General features: G+C 44.8%; 1 protein-coding gene across 1 annotated transcript in view; it reads right to left on the bottom strand.

Moving 5' to 3' along the window:
- Positions 1–20,928, bottom strand: part of DOCK2 (dedicator of cytokinesis 2) — a 1,347,187-nt gene that overhangs the window by 251,251 nt on the left and 1,075,008 nt on the right. Inside the window, exons 47-48 of the mRNA XM_077266018.1 lie at positions 15,963–16,100; positions 13,383–13,510 (exon numbers count right to left, since the gene is read on the bottom strand). Coding sequence (XP_077122133.1) covers positions 13,383–13,510; positions 15,963–16,100 — 266 coding nt within the window. The remainder of the gene's footprint in view (positions 1–13,382; positions 13,511–15,962; positions 16,101–20,928) is intronic.

The following is a 20,928-nucleotide window of genomic DNA, read 5'->3' on the forward strand; positions in this document are numbered from 1 at the left end:
CAAAATCACATAGCAAGTGGCAATGTGGTTGAGTGTTGCTTGTTTAACCAGTTCTGGAGAATGGTACAGTGTGGCATGTAAATGAATGAAAAAAACAGTATCACTAGAGATAAAAACAGCTTAAAGAATATAGCTAACACAATGGGCCATATGTATCAACAGAGGTTTGATTTTTTTGGGGGGGACAATTGTAGAGCAAAAAAATAGGTTATTTCATTTGCAACAAAAATATTTATATTTCACCCCAGTATTATTTTTTTTTAGCTAGGCAAAGTAACATAGGTATGGATGGATCCATGTTCGAGACAGATTTATCTACTCCAACAGAGTAAAAATAAATTTTAGCATCTCTTCGTCATCAATAGGGTGTCTGAAAATGTAAGGTTTAACCCCTTCACAATAGGCACTGTACATGTACAGTGTTACGGGAAAGAGTTCCAGCAAATTGCTGCACTTGTATTGCGCTGCAAGTTCTGGTGGGATGTAGTTTCCAAAATGAGGGTCCATTTTTTACTGTTACCCTGTGAAAATGAAAAATGTGGGGCTGAAGGAACATTTTTGTTAGAAAAATTGAAATTTTCATTTTTTCCTTTCACACTGCTTTACTTCTAGTGAAGCGTCTAAAGAGTATGTATACTTCTTGAATGTGGTTTTGAGCACTTTGGGGGCCTATGTGACAGAAAATAGCCAAAAGTGAAACCGTTCTAGAAACTTCACCCCTCAAAGTCACTTCAAATGTGATCTGGTCTCTAAAAATAAATAATTTTGTAACTTTTGTCAGAAAAATGAAAAATCGCTGATACTTTTAACCTTTCTAACTTCTTAACAAACAAAATATGTGTCAAAAATTATGCTGATGTAATTTAGACATGTGGTAAATGTTATTTATTAACAATATTGTAAAATTCAACTATTTGGTTTCAAGGCATGAAAATTCTGTCTCAAAATTTCAAAATTGTTGTCAAATGTTTGATATTTTCATAAATAAACTCAAATCACATTAATTTAAGTTCACCTTTGACATGTAGTACAAATTGTCATGAAAAAAACAATCTCACAGTCACTGGGCTGTGTTAAGGCATTCCAGAGTTCTTACCTTATGAAGTGATACTGGTCAGAATTGAAAAATGTGGCCTGGTCAGGAAGGTGAAAGCAGGCATGGAGGTGAAGGTGTTAAATCCATACCAAAATCATCTAATCTAATATGCAAATATTTTAACAAATCTCAAGAGACATTTAATAAATGTATTGCATATTCAAAAAATGCCTACACTAATGCATCTGGACTACTATGTTAACTCAAACTGGCTACTGCAATTGTGATCTAAAACTAACAAAATATGCTCAAAATAATGCAACAAAAAAGGCAGAAAAATCCAACCAAAATAATATGGGAAGAAAATTTGAACAGACACTTTGGAGGGGTGTCATCTCCTTGTTTGTGACAATTTTTTTACTCAGATTGTGTGAAGAAAATTTGAACAGACACTTTGGAGGGGTGTCGTCTCCTTGTTTGTGACAAATTTTTTAATCAGATTGTGTGAAGTTCTTAAAGTGGCTGTCCAAGTTTGTGCATAGACAACACTTGCTGTCAGGATTCTATGCAGAGAGTGGCTGCATTCTTTTATGCCTATCGGGAGTGATGCCAGGTGGTCATATGACCACAAGGATGCAATATACACACTTCCGTCTACATTCAGATTAGACACATGCAACCTTGCTGTCACGGGAAGCCTAGGTAGGCAAGAGCTAATAACCCGGGCCCCTGCGATTTCCCTCAGACTAGGGAAACCCTGACTGACCCTCTCCCAGAGTTTACATTGATGGTGTGCATGTCTGGGCCTCCATCCTCACCCTGTCTCCTGTTTCAACCCTAGGCTGAAACCACCACCCACCACCCAGTGAAGAGACCACACACCAATATCCACAGATAGCACAGACAAGGATAACGGAAAAATATGCACCACGCCGCAGTCAAGCAGGAATACACTATAAGTGCACAGGGCAAAACAAATACAAATATGGGAAGGAGAAAATAAGACAAAGGGAAATACACCACCAGATACGATACTCCTTCTCCTAGCTCACCACTCCAGACCGAGATAACCAAGCACAAGACAGAAGCTATAATCGATGATGCCCAATGTTCAGAAGAACTATTTAAAGGCAGTGGGGGTGACCCAGCTTCTAAACCAAACACCAGCTAAATTAACCCCGGACCAGCTAGATAAAATCTAGCCAACGCCACTGAGCGCATAGTGGACAAAAGCGGAATTACCGCTGTCTGTCGAACGCCCTAGTATGAACAGCGTCCGACATGACAGTACCCCGCCTTCTACGAGGGACCCCAGGGCCCTCACGACTTATAGGACCCGGCTTGTCCGGATGGCAGCAGTGAAACATACTGACCAGCCGATCCGCATGAATGTCCGAGGCTGGTACCAAGGACCTCTCCTCAGGCCCATAACCACACCAGTGTACCAAGTACTGTAAAGTGCGGTGCACTACACGAGAGTCAACCACCTTGGAGACTTCAAATTCCAAATTACCATCCACCAAGACTGGAGAAGGCATCGGTGTCGCGTGCACAAGACCCACTGTCTTTTTTAGCAACGATCTGTGGAACACGTTGTGTATCTTATACACCGTAGGAAGCTCCAATCGGTACGCTACTGGGTTAATGATGGCGGCGACCCTAAATGGACCAATAAGCCTTGAACCCAATTTAAGGGATGGTATTTTGAGTCTCATGTTTTTTTGTGGATAACCACACCCAGTCATCCACACTCAGGTCCGGACCTGGCACATGCCTACTGTCAGCCACACGTTTGTACCTAGCACCCACGCTCAACAGGTGCTGTTTAACTCTCCTCCAGACTGATGACAATTGTGCTCCTAACTGGTCTTCCTCCGGGATGCCGGAAGAGCCCCCCTGACTCAAAGTACAAAATTGAGGATGTAGCCCGTAAACACAAAAAAACGGAGACTCCCCAGAAGACTCCTGGCGGTGATTATTGATGGCAAACTCAGCCAAAGGAAGGAACGTTGACCACTCCTCATGGTTATCAGAAACAAAGCAGCGTAAGTACTGTTCCAAATTTTGGTTCATATGCTCGGTCTGACCATTTGACTGAGGATGAAATGCCAAAGAATGAGACAACTTGATCCCCATCCATGAGCAAAATGCTTTCCAAAATTTTGCCACAAACTGAGACCCCCTATCAGAAACTATGTCAGACGGAACCCCATGAAGTCTGACCACCTCCTGCACAAATACCTGAGCCAGAATCTTAGCGTTAGGCAACGAAGGCAAAGACACAAAGTGCGACATTTTTGAGAACCGATCAACAATCACCAAGATAACCGTGTTCCCAGCTGAGGAGGGTAAGTCAGTGATAAAATCCATGGAGATTTCCGTCCATGGCTTACTAGGTACCTCGAGAGGAAGTAGTGTGCCAACAGGATGGGAGCGGGGCATCTTAGCCCTAGCGCACGTGGTGCAAGCTGACACGTATGAGACTACGTCCTGTCGGATTTTGGGCCACCAAAACCGACGTGACACCAACTCCAAGGTACCCTTAATCCCTCGGTGGCCAGCCAGGACAGCATCATGATGCTCCGCCAAAACCTTTAAGTGGAGATGAAGCGGTACAAACGATTTGTTGATGTGATGCTCAGATGGTGTCTCCTCCTGGGCCTCGGCAATCTCAGCCTCAACCTCTGTAGTGAGAGCCGAAACCACAACACCCTTTTGGAGGATGGGTAAAGGATCTTCCCGAGGTTCTCCCCCCGGAAAACACCTGGACAGAGCATCCGCCTTAGTGTTTTTAGACCCAGGTCTGTAAGTAACAACAAAGTTGAACTGCATGAAAAACAATGCCCAGCGAGCCTGCCTGGGAGATAGATGCTTGGCAGACTCCAAATAAAGCAAATTCTTATGATCGGTAATAACAGTAACCTGATGAACCGACCCCTCCAAGAAGTGTCGCCATTCCTCAAAGGCCAACTTGATTGCCAACAACTCCCTGTTGCCGATATCGTAGTTACGTTCGGTGGGCGACAGTTTCTTGGAGAAATAGGCACATGGACGCAAATTGCTCAAGGATGAGCCTTGTGACAGCACCGCCCCCACACCAACCTCAGACGCATCAACTTCCACAACAAAAGGTTTCGATACGTCTGGCTGCACAAGAATGGGAGCCAAAACAAAACTGTTCTTAAGAAATTCAAATGCGAGCACAGCAGCCTCAGGCCAAACGGAGAAATTGGTATTCTTTTTAGTCATGTCAGTTAGCTGTTTGGCAATGATAGAAAAATCTTTGATAAACTTCCTATAGTAGTTAGAAAATCCAAGGAACCGCTGAAGTGCTTTTAGGTTATCAGGACGTTCCTAACGCAACACCGCTTGCACCTTAGTGGCATCCATTTTAAAACCAGAAGCAGACACAATATAACCCAAGAAAGGCAACGCTTGAACAGAAAATACACATTTCTCAAGTTTACCATACAGCTTATTCTCTCTGAGAAGCAGTAACACCTGCCTGACATGATCCAAATGAGTATCACGGTCGCAAGAATATATGAGAATGTCATCTAGGTACACAATAACGAATTTCCCCAAAACATGCGAGAACACATCATTTATGAAATGTTGAAACACTGCAGGTGCGTTTGTCAACCCAAATGGCATCACCAAATTTTTTTAAAATGAACCTCAGGGGTATTAAAAGCCGTCTTCCACTCATCACCTTGACGGACTCTTATGAGGTTGTATGCCCCCCTGAGGTCAAGCTTGGTAAACCACTTAGCACCTGCCACCTGGTTGAACAAATCCGGTATCAATGGCATAGGGTATGGATCACGAACCGTAATCTGGTTTAACGCCCTGAAATCCAGACACGGGCATAGTCGGCCATCTTTCTTCTTTATGAAGAAGAACCCCGCTGCCACAGGCGAGGATGAAGGCCGGATGTGCCCTTTGCTCAAACTTTCAGCAATGTAATCCTTTAACGCTTGTCTCTCCGGACCGGAGATGTTAAACATCCTTGCTTTAGGCAATTTGGCCCCTGGTTTAAACATGATAGTACAGTCATAGGGGCGATGTGGTGGCAACACTGAACAACCCTTTTCAGAGAACACATCCGCAAAATCCAGAAGTGACTCAGGAACGCTTGAAGTCACAGCTGACACACATGTGGCCAGGCAATTCTCCTGGCAGAATTCGTTCCACTGAATTATGTCCTGAGTTTTCCAGTCAATAACCGGGTTGTGCATAGACAACCATGGAAAACCCAAAACCACCTGTGCAGGAAGATTCTTGAGCACCTTACATGTAACCTGCTCGAAATGAAGAACCCCAATGTGGAGTTTCACCTCAGCCACAAACTCAGTAATCTCCCCCTGTGGGAGAGGAGCAGCATTGATGGTAACCACGCGGATAGGATGAGGCAGTTTTTCGATCCTAAAACCGGCAGTGCACACAAATTCCTCATCAATGAGATTTGTGGCAGAACCACTATCCACAAAAACAGTGATTGGCAGCTCTCTGCCAGCAACAATAACTTTGGCAGGGAGCATGCATTGAGAAACCACCATGGAGGATATACATAAGCTCAGATTGGCCTCCTCCACACCCTCTGAGCTTAGAAGTTTTCCGCCGTTGCGTTTTTCTTAGACAGCAGAGGACAAATGTTAACAAAATGACCAGTTCTACTACAGTAAAAATAGGCTCCCTGCTTCCTGAGCACAGGGGCTCGATGCTTAACATGTGACACCCCTGCGATTTGCATAGGCTCCGTGGACTCACCTGCAGCAACCTCACGTGAACATAAACCCTCTCCCATAGGCGGCATCTCATGCTCCCCCTGACGCAAACGGCGATCAATGCGGACAACAAGACTCATACCGGAATCTAGAGAAGCAGGAGTCTCGTACATCAGGAGGGCTTTTTTAACCCTTCCAGAAATCCCATGAATAAACTGACTCCGCAGCGCGGGATCATTCCACTGTGTGTCGACCGCCCTGCGGCGAAATTCAGAACAGTAATCCTCTGCAACACGCTCCCCCTGGCGAATAGTGCGTATCTTAGATTCTGCTAGAGCCATTCTGTCAGGATCATCGTAAATGTGTCCAAGAGCAGAAAAAAAACTCTCCACAGAGTTAAATGCAGCAGAATCAGATGGCAAAGAAAACGCCCATGCTTGGGGGTCCCCGTTTAATAATGACAACACCAGGCCCACACGCTGAGCCTCATTAACTGAGGAGATCGGGCGCATACGAAAATATAGTTTGCAAGCTTCACAAAAAGTAACAAATTTACTGCGTTCCCCAGCAAACTTTTCAGGCAAAGGAAACTTAGGCTCAGCAACTCTACCTGTCGCACCGGCTTGCACATTAGATACTGCTAGTCCCTGTTGCTGCACTGCCCCCCTCAACTCAGTGACCTGTAGGGACAGTGCCTCCAACTGGTGGGTTATGGAAGTCATGGGATCCATGGAATTCAAATAATGTAGGCCGATTATAATGTCACGGGAAGCCTAAGTAGGCAAGAGCTAATAACCCGGGCCCCTGCGATTTCCCTCAGACTAGGGAAACCCTGACTGACCCTCTCCCAGAGTTTACACTGATGGTGTGCATGTCTGGGCCTCCATCCTCACCCCGTCTCCTGTTTCAACCCTAGGCTGAAACCACCACCCACCTCCCAGTGAAGAGACCACACACCAATACCCACAGTTAGCACAGACAAGGATAATGGAAAAATATGCACCACGCCGCAGTCACACAGGAATACACTATAAGTGCACAGGGCAAAACAAATACAAATATGGGAAGGAGAAAATAAGACAAAGGGAAATACACCACCAGATACGATATTCCTTCTCCTAGCTCACCACTCCAGACCGAGATAACCAAGCACAAGACAGAAGCTATAATCGTCGACGCCCAATGTTCAGAAGAACTATTTAAAGGCAGTGGGCATGACCCAGCTTCTAATCAAAACACCAGCTAAATTAACCCCGGACCAGCTAGATAAAATCTAGCCGACGCCACTGAGCGCATAGTGGACAAAAGCGGAATTACCGCTGTCTGTCGAACGCCCTAGTATGAACAGCGTCCGACATGACACTAGCTCAACTCACTTGTATTGAGCGAGGCTACACATCTAGATGGAATGTGGCTAAAAGTATGCATATTGCATATTTGCGGATCACACGACTGTCTGCTCTCTGTGCCAGCACCAGGGAATTCTGACAGTGCGTGCTGTGGGGACTCACAAGTCATTAGTCATACAGAGTCATTCATGTCTAACCTGGACAGCCCTTTCAACGTGTTAAAATTGCTAAGCACTTGTAAAAACAAATAATTTATCATTTTACCCCTTAATAAACCCTTAATGACTGAGCTAATTTTGCTCTTAAAGGGAACTTGTCACCTCAAATTGGCGGGACATGTAAATGCCTTTTTTCCGTTCTGATAGGTGGCATTTCGTCTTCATTTCTCCACCCCATCGGTCCCTGTTGTCTGCAATATGTTTGAGAATTAGAGTGCTTGTCCTAAATAGTTCGCATATGCGCAATGCAATCTTCGCTTGCGCATGCGCAGTATGCTTTACCAAACTGCGGGCAAAGGCGAAAAGCATTACTGCAACCCACATGTGCCAGTGCACTATGTCCCAGAAGCATTTCACTGTGTTCTGGGACATCGTGCAAAGCCAAAAAGCATTACTGCGCATGAGCCCGTGCACTCAGTCAGGCAAAGCATACTGCGCGTGTGAAGATTGCATTGCACACACGCGAACTATGGAGGACAAGTACTCTAATTCTTGAACATATTGGGGGCAACAGGGACGGATGGGGTGGAGAAATTTAGCCGAAGCACCACCCATCGGTCCGGAAAAAAGGCATTTATATATCCCGCCAATTTGAGGTGACAGGTTCTTTTTAACCCCTTCACCCCCAAGGGTGGTTTGCACGTTAATGACCGGGCCAATTTTTACAATTCTGACCACTGTCCTTTTATGAGGTTATAACTCTGGAACGCTTCAACGGATCCTGGTGATTCTGACATTGTTTTCTCAAGACACATTGTACATGATAGTGATAAAATTTCTTTGATACTACCTGCGTTTATTTGTGAAAAAAATTGAAATTTGGCGAAAATTTTGAAAATTTTTGCAATTTTCCAACCTTGAATTTTTATGCAATAAAATCACAGAGATATGTCACAAAAAATACTTAATAAGTAACATTTTCCACATGTCTTCTTTACATCAGAACAATTTTGGAACCAAAATGTTATTTTGTTAGGGAATTATAAGGGTTAAAAGTTGACCAGCAATTTCTCATTTTTACAACACCATTTTTTTTTTAGGGACCACATCTCATTTGAAGTCATTTTGAGGGGTCTATATGATAGAAAATACCCAAGTGTGACACCATTCTAAAAACTGCACCCCTCAAGGTGCTCAAAACCACATTTAAGATGTTTATTAACTTTTCAAGTTCTTCACAGGAATTTTTGGAATTTGGAAAAAAAAACCATTTACATTTTTTTCACAAAAATTTTTTAATTCAGATCCAATTTTTTTTTTATTTTTACAAAGGTAACAGGAATAAGTGGACCCCAACATTTAAGTAATTTATCCTGAGCAATACCCCATATGAGTGAGAAAAGCACTGTTTGGGAGCAAGGCATAGCTCTGAAGGGAAGGAGCGTCATCTGACATTTTGAAATTAAAATTTACTGGACTCATTAGCATCATGTCTAGTGTTGAGCGATACCGTCCGATACTTGAAAGTATCGGTATCGGAAAGTATCGGCCGATACCGGCAAAGTATCGGATCTAATCCGATACCGATACCCGATACCAATACAAGTCAATGGGACTCATGTATCGGACGGTATCCCTGATGGTTCCCAGGGTCTGAAGGGCGCGTGTCCAGCCTCCCGTGACGTCACGGCTTGTGATTGGTCAGGGCGGCCATATTGCCGGGACGCGGACCAATCACAGCAAGCCGTGACGTAATTTCGTCACGGCTTGCTGTGATTGGTCCGCGTCCCGGCAACATGGCCGACCTGACCAATCACAAGCCGGGAATTCACGTAACCAAGTAATAGCGCGAATTTTAAACAAACAACGCTGCCGGTTCCCTTGCTGAAGTCCCGGCTGCGTCGGAGAGGTGAGTATAGCGATATTTTTTATTTTAATTCTCTCTTTTACACATTTTAACATTAATGTTGTTGCGATACCCGATACCCGATACCACAAGAGTATCGGAATCCCGGTATCGGAATTCCGATACAGCAAGTATCGGCCGATACCCGATACTTGCAGCATCGGAATGCTCAACACTAATCATGTCCCGTTTGGAGAGCCACTGATTTGCCTAAACAGTGTAATCCCCCACAAATGACCCTATTTGGGAAACTAGACCCTTCAATGAATGTATTTAGATGTGAGGTGAGCACCTTGAACCCCCAGGTGCTACACAGAAGTTTATAACAATAAGCCGTGAAAATGATAAGATCACATTTTCCCCAGAAAAAATGTTATTTTAGCCCCAAATTTTGCATTTTTTATAAGGTAAAAAGGAGAAATTACACCATACAATTTGCTGTTCAATTTCTCCTGAGTACGCAGATACCCCATATGTGGGGGAATACTACTTTTGAGGCACAGTGCAAGCTCAGAAGTGAAGGGATGCCATATTGGAGTTCAGATTTGTGGAAGGGTTTGTGGGTGCCATGTCACATTGGCAGAGCCCCTAATGTGCCAGAACAACAAAAAACCTAAATGTGTACTCATTTTAAAAACTATACTCCCCAATGTATTTATCCAGTGGTGCATTGATCATATTGACATCAAATGTGCCTCACAGAATTTTATACCATTGAGCTCTGAAGAAAGAATAAATTACATTTTAACACTAAAATGTTTTAGCCCCAAGTTTTTAATTTTTGTAGAGACTAAAAGGAATTTTTTTTTTTACATCAAACTGAGGTCCATTTTTTCTTGAGTGCATCAATACCCTACATGTAATCGGGAAATATCTTCAGGCACAGTGCTAAGCTCAGAAGGCAAGAAGATTTTACTGCTATGGTTTTCAGGAGCCAAGACACACTGGGAGAGGCTATGAGGTGCCAGAACAGCAGAACCCCCCTATAAGTGACCCCATTTTGCAAACTACACCTCTCGATGAATTCATCTAGGGGTGCAGTAATCATATTGACACCACAGGTGTGTCAAAGAATTTTATACCATTGAGCAGTAAAGAAAAAATAACTACATTTTTATCACCAAAATCTTGTTTTAGCCCCAGATTTTACATTTCACACAAGAAGTGGGTAAAAATGGCACAAAAATGTGTCCCACAATTTCTACGGAGTACAGTATTACTTAGCCATATGGAGAGACTCAGTAGGAACGGAATGCTAGTTGCCTCCTGGAGCTCAGAGTTTCCTAGCAGAGATGAGTGAATATTTCAATGTTCGGTTCAGCTCACGATCGCTGAATTTGCAATATTCGAAGATTTAATCGTTGATTAAATCGCTGAATAAAGCCGAACATACACAGCACAAAAGCCGATGTTTCCCAAACTGTGTGACAGCGTGGGAATCACCGGCGTAGCGCTTTCTTCGGCCGAGAAATCATCCTGAGGGTCAGGCAGCCACGGTTCCCAAGCTGCCAGAAGACAGCGTAGTACTCAGCTGTGATTGGAGGTAAAAAGTTTACCTCCGGTCACTGGTTTCAGCTGATGGCACTACAGCTCCCATCAGCTGACACTTGCTGCTGCTAATAATAGTGAGCGCAGGAGCAGCAGATGGGAGTATTCATCAGCCGCTCCTGCTCTGTAAATAGATAATAAAAAAAAAAACCTGTGTGGGTTCCCCTGTATTTTTGATAACCAGCCAGGCAAAACTCACAGCTGGGGGCTGCAACCCTCAGCTGTCAGCTTCAGAAAGGCTGGTTTAAAAAAATAGAGGAGTCCCCATGCCATATTTTTTAATTATTTAAGTAATTTAAAAAAATGGTGTTGGGTCCCAACCATTTTTGACAACCAGCCTTCCTAAAGCAGACAGCTTTAGATTCTATGATTCTAAAGCATCCCACTCGAGCACAAACGATATTTGGTGCATATCCGAGCACCTGATGCAAACTGGAGTAGCGAGCACTTGCGCTCAACACTGGTAGTCATATCATCATCATCATTTTTTTTGACTTTTGAAAAACTCTAACCCTAAGGCTACTTTCACACTAGCGTTGTACTCGGCCCATTGCAGTGCGTCAGGCCGACGTACCGACGCTAGCAGTGAATACACCGCACAATGGGGGCAGCGGATGCATTTTTCCAGCGCATCCGCCGCCCCATTGTGAGGTGCGGGGAGGTGGGGGCGGAGTTCCGGCCACGCATGCGCGGACGGAAATGGCGGTCCGTCGGCAGCAAAAAACGTTACATGTAACATTTTTTGCAGCCGACGGTCCGCCACAACACGGCCTTAGGCTACTTTCACACTAGCGTCGTGCACTGCACGTCGCTATGCGTCGTTTGGTTTAAAAAACGCATCCTGCAAAAGTGCTTGCAGGATGCATTTTTTCACCATTGATTTGCATTAGCGTCGCATTGCGACACTTTGCCACACGTCACAACAATCGTGTGACGGTTGCGCCGTGTTGTGACGGACCGTCGGCTGCAAAAAACGTTACATGTAACTTTTTTGCTGCTGACGGACCGCCATTTGTGACCGCGCATGCGCGGCCGGAACTCCGCCCCCACCTCCCCGCACCTCACAATGGGGCGGCGGATGCGCTGGAAAAATGCATCCGCGGCCCCCGTTGTACGGCGCATTCACTGCTAGCGTCGGTACGTTGGCCCGGCGCTCTGCGACGGGCCGAGTACGACGCTAGTGTGAAAGTAGCCTAAGCCCAACCCCAACCCTATCCCTAACCAGAACCCTAACCCTAAGCCCAACCCTAACCTTAAGTCCAACCCTAAGCTTAATCATAAAGGCAAGACATTAAAGAAATCAAAATTATAAAATAAAAAAAATTTATCTAACTAAGGGTATGACATAATAAAAATTATCTTTTGATCACTAAGATAGGGTCTACCACAGCGATTAAAATTAACTTGTCACTTGTCATTCATTTTTGGATTTGAGGCAGCTCTGGTTCCACTCAGTTGAAAACTTTTTTTTTTGGACCATCGGGGGTTAATGTCTGTTTTTCCCTGCTGGCTATCTGATGTTACTGCAGTGCTGCTGGATCAGCTGATTCAGGTGGTGTCCACTCCCACCATTCTTTAAAAGGTCACCTGCGGCATTAGTTTCTTTCTGGAGACCAGCCTAGCAGGAGCAGCTATCTGGTGTCAGCCACGTCTGTTTTTTGGAGTCCAGTTGCTGTTTTCTGAGGTGTGGAGCTTGGCAGCGGTGTTCATAAGCTAAGTGTATTTTTTTTGTAACTTTGTCCCTTTTGGTGTTTGACACTTTCCCCTGTGTGTATCATCTGCAGAGGTGAGGGTAGTGTTCCTTGCTGACCAGTGCACTAGCCATGGCAGTAATAGGTGACTACTAGGGATAAAGTATCCTGATGGTGATGGGGGAAAGGACCCGCATAGGGCATTAGAGGAGTGCAGGGACAGGCTCAGGTTTGAGCTCAGGTGGTGACCATTCTCCATTCCCTACGGGTAGGGCCTTCCCCTCACCTTTTCCATCCCATTGTTTGTGATATAACCAATAGGAAAAATACCTTGATCACACAGTTGGGGACCGAAAAATCCAGTCTTGATCATGTTCTCCAGGATCTCAGTTACCCAGAGATTTTAAGACTTTGAGGAGCGCTTAAAACTTATTCCCGATCAGAGTTTTAAAACGGTGATGATGGAATAAGGCCTCTTTATGCCCACAATTTTAATGCGCATCGGCGGTCGTAAAGAGGTTAAATGGATTATATTGTGTGCAGATCATTGCTTATGTTACCGGCCACCTTCCCAAGCAATGGGCGATTGTGTGCAGCATGTAAACATTGGGAAATCCAAAAAAATATATTTTGCACATTCTCTGGTTTAAGGAGAGTAAAATCTATGTCCCTGTAATGATGTGGGAAAGTGAAATAATTTTCATCTTCGGTCCTTTTTTGTTTTTCTCAGATAGTTGACAGGTTGAATGGTATTTAAAGATGACATATGAACCAGGGATTTAAAAAAGGGATATCCACCACTGAATGACATTTTTTTTAATCTAATAAGGTCCACATTGTTATGCTTGTTTCTCTAGTAACATATCTTTGCACTTACAAGCGCTCTCGATATAAAGTTCAAAATTCCCTACATCAACATAAAACAATTACAGGATATAAACTTTCGGGTGCGAATTATAAATCTAACCTTTCTGCTGCAGATTTAATGGGAGTGTTGTAATCAGATGCCATTGAAGACATAGATATAATAGACATCTGTCGATAAGACCGGATCATAGATCTTGGCCTTCCCACTCTTCTATCATCAAAGTTAGGCTGCAAGAGAAGTTAAAAGAAAAAAGTATGTTACATGTGCTTAGCTGAATTTTTCAATTTTACCTAACAGTAAGAAAATAATAAAAACAAGAAAGACCATGCTGACAATATCTAAGTTGTTTTCAGCATAAAAAAAGCTAAAAATGTCATTACTATAAAGGGAATATGATAAAGGTCTAATTACTTGGTGAGTGTAAACATTTGTTTTCAGGATTACCAACAACAACATTGCACATCTAAGACTCTGCTAAACTTTAGAAAAAAGAGAGCCCATAGCTTAGGCTGGGTTCACATTGCGTTAACAGCAGCCCATTCAACTTATGCGTTAACGGGCTGCTGTTAACGCAAGTGCCGTGTGTCATCGCGCTAGCGCAGATAGAGCTAGCAGATACTCTATCTGCGCTAGTGGTGACGGACCCGGAAACGTTGCAACCCGCACCCCAGGGTCCGTCATTCAATGACGGCACATCGCTAGCGCACTCTCATTGTGGGCGTGTGCAAGCGATGCGTCCAACATAGGACTTAATGGCGGCATTAACGGACTGCGTTACACAATGTTATGCTGCGGTGTAATGTAGTCCATCTAACGGACGCCTCTAACGCAATGTGAACCCAGCCTTAGACACAAGCTACTACAGCTTCTTAACCTCTGGTCTAAAGTCTGTACATTTTTACAGACGTTAGGGGGGTTGGTCTCATTATTAGTTTAACAAATATGTTAGGAGATCATTTTGCACTGTAGGGATATAATTTTGTATCAGTCTGTACTGATAAATGCAAGGAACAAAACTGTAAAAACTTACACAGTGGCATGTAAAAGTTTGTCAAAATTACTGTTATTGTGAACAGTTAAGCAAGTTGAAGATTAAATGATCTCTAAAAGGCCTAAAGGTAAAAATGACACATTTCCTTTGTATTTTAGTGAGAGAAAAAATATATTGCTTTTTTTTTCATTTTAAAAATTGCAAAAAGGAAAATGGTCCAATGCAAAAGTGTGGGTACACGTGGAGATTTATGTGCTCAGATAACTTTGACCAAGATTTCAGACCTTAGCCTGTTTGGGTTATGACTTGTTCACTATCATCGTTAGGAAAGGCCAGGTGATGCAAATTTCTCAGCTTTTAAAAAAATCAAGCCTCCTCTAACCTTGTACCAAAAAACAGCAGCCATGGGTGCTAAAGAAGCTACCTAGCACTCTGAAAATGAAAATGGTGGAGGCCCACAAAGCAGGAGAAGGCTAAAAGAAGATCGGAAAGCGTTTTCAAGTTGCCCTTTCCTCAGTTCGAAATTGTTATCAGGAAATGGCAGTTTACAGGAACAGTGAAGGTCAAGATAAGGTCTGGAAGACCAAGAAAATGTTAAAAGAAAGCTGCTCATAGGTCTGCTAGAAAGGCTAATCAGAACCCCACTTGATTGCAAAAGATCTTCACAAAGATTTTTTTAGACTCTGTTCTACTGCTCAGAGACAAAATACCACAACTCCAGAAGCACAAATATGATCTTCATGGAAAAATCATCAGAAGAAAACCTGTCATATCTTCACCATAAAATTCAGCATTAGAGGTCTGAAAAAAAGAACATCTAAACAAGCCTAATGCTTTTTGAAAACAAATCCTGTGGACTGATGAGGTTAAAATAGAACTCTTTGGCCTCAATGATTAAAGGTATGTGTGGAGAAAAAGGGCACAGAATTTCAGGAAAAGAACAACTCGCTAACCATTAAGCATGGGGTGGATCAATCATGCTTTGGGGTTGTGTTGCAGCCAAAGGCACAGGGAACACTTCTCAAACAAGAATTGAAAGACTTTTGGCTGACTACAAAAAGTGTTTACAAACTGTCATACTTGCAAAAGGGGATGATATTAGGCCCTAACCTTGCAGGGTGCCCAAACTTTTGCATTGGCAGATTTTCCTTTTTGCAACTTTTAAAATGTAAAAGATGAAGATGTACTGTATTTTGCGGATTATAAAACACACCGGATTAGAAGATGCACCCCAAATTTTGGGGAGAAAAATAGGAAAATGTTTTTTTTAGTAAAATGGTGGTGCTTCTTATAATCTGTACATTTTATTGCTTATTGTGTGTTGCAGCTGCAGTGGAGCGGGTCCCAGGAGGCAGGTTTGGGACGATGCTGCTGACTCCAGGCTGGGAGGAAGGGGTATTCAAAAGTACGACGCTGCGGTTGTTCCGCCAACATTTTGTCAAAGCCTGGATCCCCAGCACTTCCATGGTTTACATTGCGATGGACTCTGGGAAAATGGCAGGCAGTGGAGGAGCTTGCCCAGATGGAGAAAAAAAGCATGTAAGATCCAAAATGTATGCGTATCTTTTAGCACAGGACCCGCACCCCCATCCTAGCTTACAGAAAGCAGAAATTCAACTGAGGGAAATGTGAAAAACACAATGATGTATTGCAAATTTATTGAAGAAGAATTAGAAGTGAAATCTTACCAATTCCCTCATGCCATATTGCTTTTCAACCTTCATTTTTAAATTCCTAAAACATTCCTCCATTCGATCATGGAATGGGCGAAGGTCTTCAGTGACTCTTTTTTCATGAATTTGTATTCCAGCACCAAGAAGAGGAGTCTATCATAATAACAAATATGTTATATGCAACGATATCCAAGACATTCACCTTAGAAGATAAGGTACAAATCCACAACCAGCCTCACAAAAATAATTTGTCTAGTTCTAGCATTACATACTGTATTTACATACACACGTATTACATATCATCACAACAAGGATATTCATCTATCTGAAGAAATGAGTGTTTTCTGCTACATTATAATAAGCATTTCATTTCACGGATAGGACAAAATGATTACAAATCAATAAGGTAATAAAACCGTTTAAAATATTGTTTCTGGAAGCTTGTTAGCTAGGCGAGACAGGCCCACAGGGGAAAGGATGAGTCCTTTGGTGGGCCCCAGTGAAAGTGTGTCTCCCAGCTCTCTGCAGGAGATGTTCTTTGCACAGTACACTTGATGGACTCTACAGAAGCTTCTGAGAAAGTTTTTAGCAAACTATCCACTTTATTCTCAGATGGAAATAAAGCTGAGGTGTCATAACGTAAAAGAGCAGTAACAAATAACATAGAATTGCCCATCCACAGATGCTGCTTTCTCCACATCACTGCATCGACTCTTCCTTACCAACTATCTGGTATCTTATTGCTATTGCTTAATGAAAATCTGTCAGCATTTTTTTGCTATCTAATCTGACAGCAGCGCTGGAATCAGGGTCTCTGATCCTACATCATGATGTGTTACTTAGCTTAGTGAGTGCAGTAGTTATGAAGTAGTCACTTGTTTCTCTGCTGGAATTCTAGTAGAGCTCAAATGCTGAGTTATATAACCCCCATCCCCCCCAGACACACACACATACACATATACACACAAACACACACACACACACACACACACACACACAAAGTAATGTTCTATGCACACCTTGACCAGAAGGCATGCAATAACAAAGATCCAGAGCACTCAAGTTGTTCAACATAAGAATGGTTCATCCCTTGCGACCATTGACATATCATCATTTGGGACACAGCGGCTTACGCCGCTGTCCCCTGACTGCTGCGCCTTTCCCTGTGTAAAAGCAGATCTCCCATTCTGTGGCCAAATGGGATATGGGGTTAACTCCCCGCAGAGGGGGCGGGGCTTATCCCCTGGTCCTGGCGCCCGGAAGTGCTGATAGCACATCCGATCCCTGGACCCGGACCTATTGGACTGCCGGATCATGGACCCGCTGGAGCATGCGGTGAGGGATAGGATCGGCAGGGAAGGAAGCGCTTGGTTAGCAGCTTTGCTGACTGGGAGCGACTCCTTCCCTGTTACGGTGCAGGCGATGCCGCCGGAGGGTCGGCGCTCTCGCAGAGCCACCCGGCCTCCGGCACGGCTGAGCCCGCCATTACATTCAAAGAAGAGCGCGCGCAATTCGCGTGCGTGCGCTTCTTCTGATTCGGGCGCCAGGCGCGTTAGTACGGCGGGAAGCAGCGTCGTACCTCAGGTGGGGGAGGATCAGGGATCGGCGCTGCATGGCACGTTTAGTAGTACAGCCCCTGCTGCCCCTGTTACAGGAAGAAGGAGTGCAGGTCTGCAAGTGCCAGCGTTAGTACCTGGTACTGCAATCTTACTTGGAAACAGCATGGGGGGAGCCCAGGGTACGTCTGCTTCCTCACAGGATGCAGGCTCTGCAGAAAAGGAGACTGAGGCTCCACAAGGGGGCATCCCACCACTTTCTAGGAACATGAGGGAAGTTATGGCCAATACTGACAGGAGCAGGGATACGGCAGCTCCAGTGCAGCCAAATGTGGGTTCACCTCACATAATATCAGCGCCCGGACAGCATAGCACATACTCCCAGTCTAGTATAGGGGGAGAGTCACAGTTTCCATCCTACCCACTGATCTTTAGTGCCCCGTATTCGCAAATACCAGGCGGGCAAATAACTCCCTCTCAGGCGGCGGTAGTCGAACATCAGAACGCCTCAACGTCGCTATCGCTGATGGCAACCGGTGTTCGTCTCCCAATTCAGGGTGCTGGCACTCCGGCTCTGGATAACAGACAGAGTGCGGGTATCCGCTCCGCGCGCAGATCATCATCATCATCATCGTCATCCCCCAGAGGGCACCGCAGAAATCGACATAGGAAGCGCGGTCGTTCTGACAGCAAGCGGCGTTCGTATCGATCCAGGTCCAGCCGGCGCAGTAGGCGGTCTAGAGCGTCGCGTTGGCGCTCGCCTTCGTCATCCGGTAGTTCTTCAAGCAGGTCGCACAGGCAGGAGTCTTCTCGTCGTAGGTCCATACATCGCACAGAACGTCAAGGTTCGATGACTCCCGTGGCACGGGACACAAGCCGTCCGGATGTCGGTGCACCAATTGGTGAGTACCCCTTTGTTGGGGCTTGGGGGGGGAGAGAACCAGCACCATCCTTTCAGACACAGTAGCCAATGCGGCCACAGGGAATAGGATTTATGTTAATCCAAAAATAATGCAACCGTCAGGATCGTGCAGGCAGCCCCTCCCTCCTCGCCCGGACGTTTATAAGGATGGTCTGTTTTGTGGTGTCACTCCGCTAGGGGCTCACTTGGACAGCGTCATCAAGGAACAAATTTGGGCCAATGAGTTCGTCGATATATGGTCCCTGGTTTCCACGGACCAACACTCAATTGATAGAGAGAGACGTTTGGGTGATAAGACATACGAACGGAAGCCAAAAGTTGTAAAAACCATTAATAACTGGTTGCAAGCTTTTGCAGTCCTAGGATGTGTTATGGGGGAGAAGCACCCTGAGAGGTGCTCTGAGCTTTTTATATACTTAGATAGCATCTATAATTCATATAAGGCTCACGGGGGATCAGCATGGTGGAAATATGATGAAGATTTCCGCCGTCGCTTGTCCGTCAATCCCCAATTAGGCTGGGGTGTGAAAGCCACGGATTCGTGGCTTCGCCTGATGATGGCCCAAAAAATGACTCAATCCTTTCATGGGCCCGCTGCCCAACACGGCAGCAGCATCTATTCGGAGGCCAGGTTCGTGCTGGTCATTTAATGAAGGACATTGTAAGTTCTATGGGCTCTGCAAATATAGGCACGAGTGTTCAACGTGCGGTGGACCCCACTCCGTGGCAAAATGCACACGGCCGTCCCAAAAAGCCAACCCCAGAAAAAAACCCTCTACAGGTGAGGTTACCGATGCCAGTGAGCGTAGAAAGAATGGGGCCGTGCCTGGACAAATACCCCAATAAGTCGGCAGCGGCGCAACTGCCTATGGTTTTTTCATCCCGTTTACTCGGTCCCTTGAGTCACAGTCAGCTGCAAATTTACAATCAGCTAGGGAATTGCCCAACATTTTGGCAGAGAAATTGGGCAAGGAAATCGGGTTGGGTCACTTCCGCGGCCCTTTTAAGACACCCCCTTTTCCTAATTTACGTGTTTCACCCCTAGGTATAGTTCCCAAAAAGGAGGCAGGCAAGTACCGGCTGATTCATCACCTGTGCTACCCCAAGGGGATGTCGGTTAACGATGGTATACCCAGTGAGGATTCAGCCGTTACTGATATTTCCTCGACAAGGCAGTGGATTTAGTCAGAAACGCCGGTCCGGGGGCCCTTATGGCCAAGTCGGACATAGAATCCGCTTTCCGTCTACTTCCGGTTCACCCGGATTGCTACCACTTACTGGGAGCCAAATTTGAGGATGTTTACTACTATGACACATGTCTCCCCATGGGGTGCTCAATTTTCTGATTTTATTTTTAATTATTCAGCACATTTTTAGAATGGGTTGCTCGCGAGATCACCCGGCTAACTGCCATTACTCATTAACTTGATGATTTTTTGATAGTTGGCCCAGCTGATTCAGACGCCTGTTCCTCAGCGCTGGCCCAATTCAAAGATGCCATGACATATTTTGGGGTCCCACCTTTTCCCGAGAAGACGATAGGGCCAGTATCAGTGATCACATTCCTTGGTATTGAAATCGACACGGTCGCCATGGAATTTAGATTGCCGAAAGACAAAATCGACAAATTGCTGGATCTCATTAATGGGTGCATTTCGGTTGGCAAAGTCACATTGACGCAAATGCAGTCACTTCTTGGCTCATTAAATTTTGCATGCAGGATCATGCCAGCGGGCAGGATATTTTCTCGCAGATTGACGATTGCCGCGAGAGGAGTGAAACAACGTCATCACAGAATCAGGATAACAGCTCAGTTACGTTCTGATTTAAACACATGGAAGATCTTTCTCAGCAATTACAATGGTAGGACTTGCTTTCAGGAGGTAGAGTGTTCAAACGATGATATTGGTTTGTTTTCTGCAGCGTCAGGCCACACGGGTTTCAGTGTTCGTTTCGGCAGCCAAATATGCTCTGCACTATGGCCTGCTTCCTGGATTGCCAGGAAGTGTAACGGTGACCCAACCTTGATTGACCTTTTCCCTGTTGCGGTGGCCATGGAAATATGGGGCCCACTATTGGCCAACAAGCGAATCCGTTTACACCTTGAAACCGTTGGCGGGGCGCATGCCATCAACTACCTAGCATCTCCTTCACTTTTGGTTTTAGACCTGATTAGATTCATAGTTTTAAAATGTTTAATGTTTGGTTCAAAGCTAATACATTACCCAATAACAATGAGACTGTTCCAGAGTTAGTAACTGGGATTTATTCACAGGACCTACAGGATTTGCATCTTCAGGAACGTTTGGAGGAGGTGGATTGCCCACGTTCGATCTGGGATGTCCTGGGGACCTGATGCCGCTAATACGCTCATCGGTAGCTCCGTCGACCTGGAGAGCCTATGGTAAGGCATGGGAGGAGTGGTGTCTTTTAGCAGACGGAAAGCCGGTGGGGTCTTCGGATGATGTGCGGATGCAGGTGACCATGGCATTTCTATCCAAAA

This window comes from Ranitomeya variabilis, chromosome 5 (assembly GCF_051348905.1).
Source record: "Ranitomeya variabilis isolate aRanVar5 chromosome 5, aRanVar5.hap1, whole genome shotgun sequence".
Taxonomy (NCBI): Eukaryota; Metazoa; Chordata; class Amphibia; order Anura; family Dendrobatidae; genus Ranitomeya; species Ranitomeya variabilis.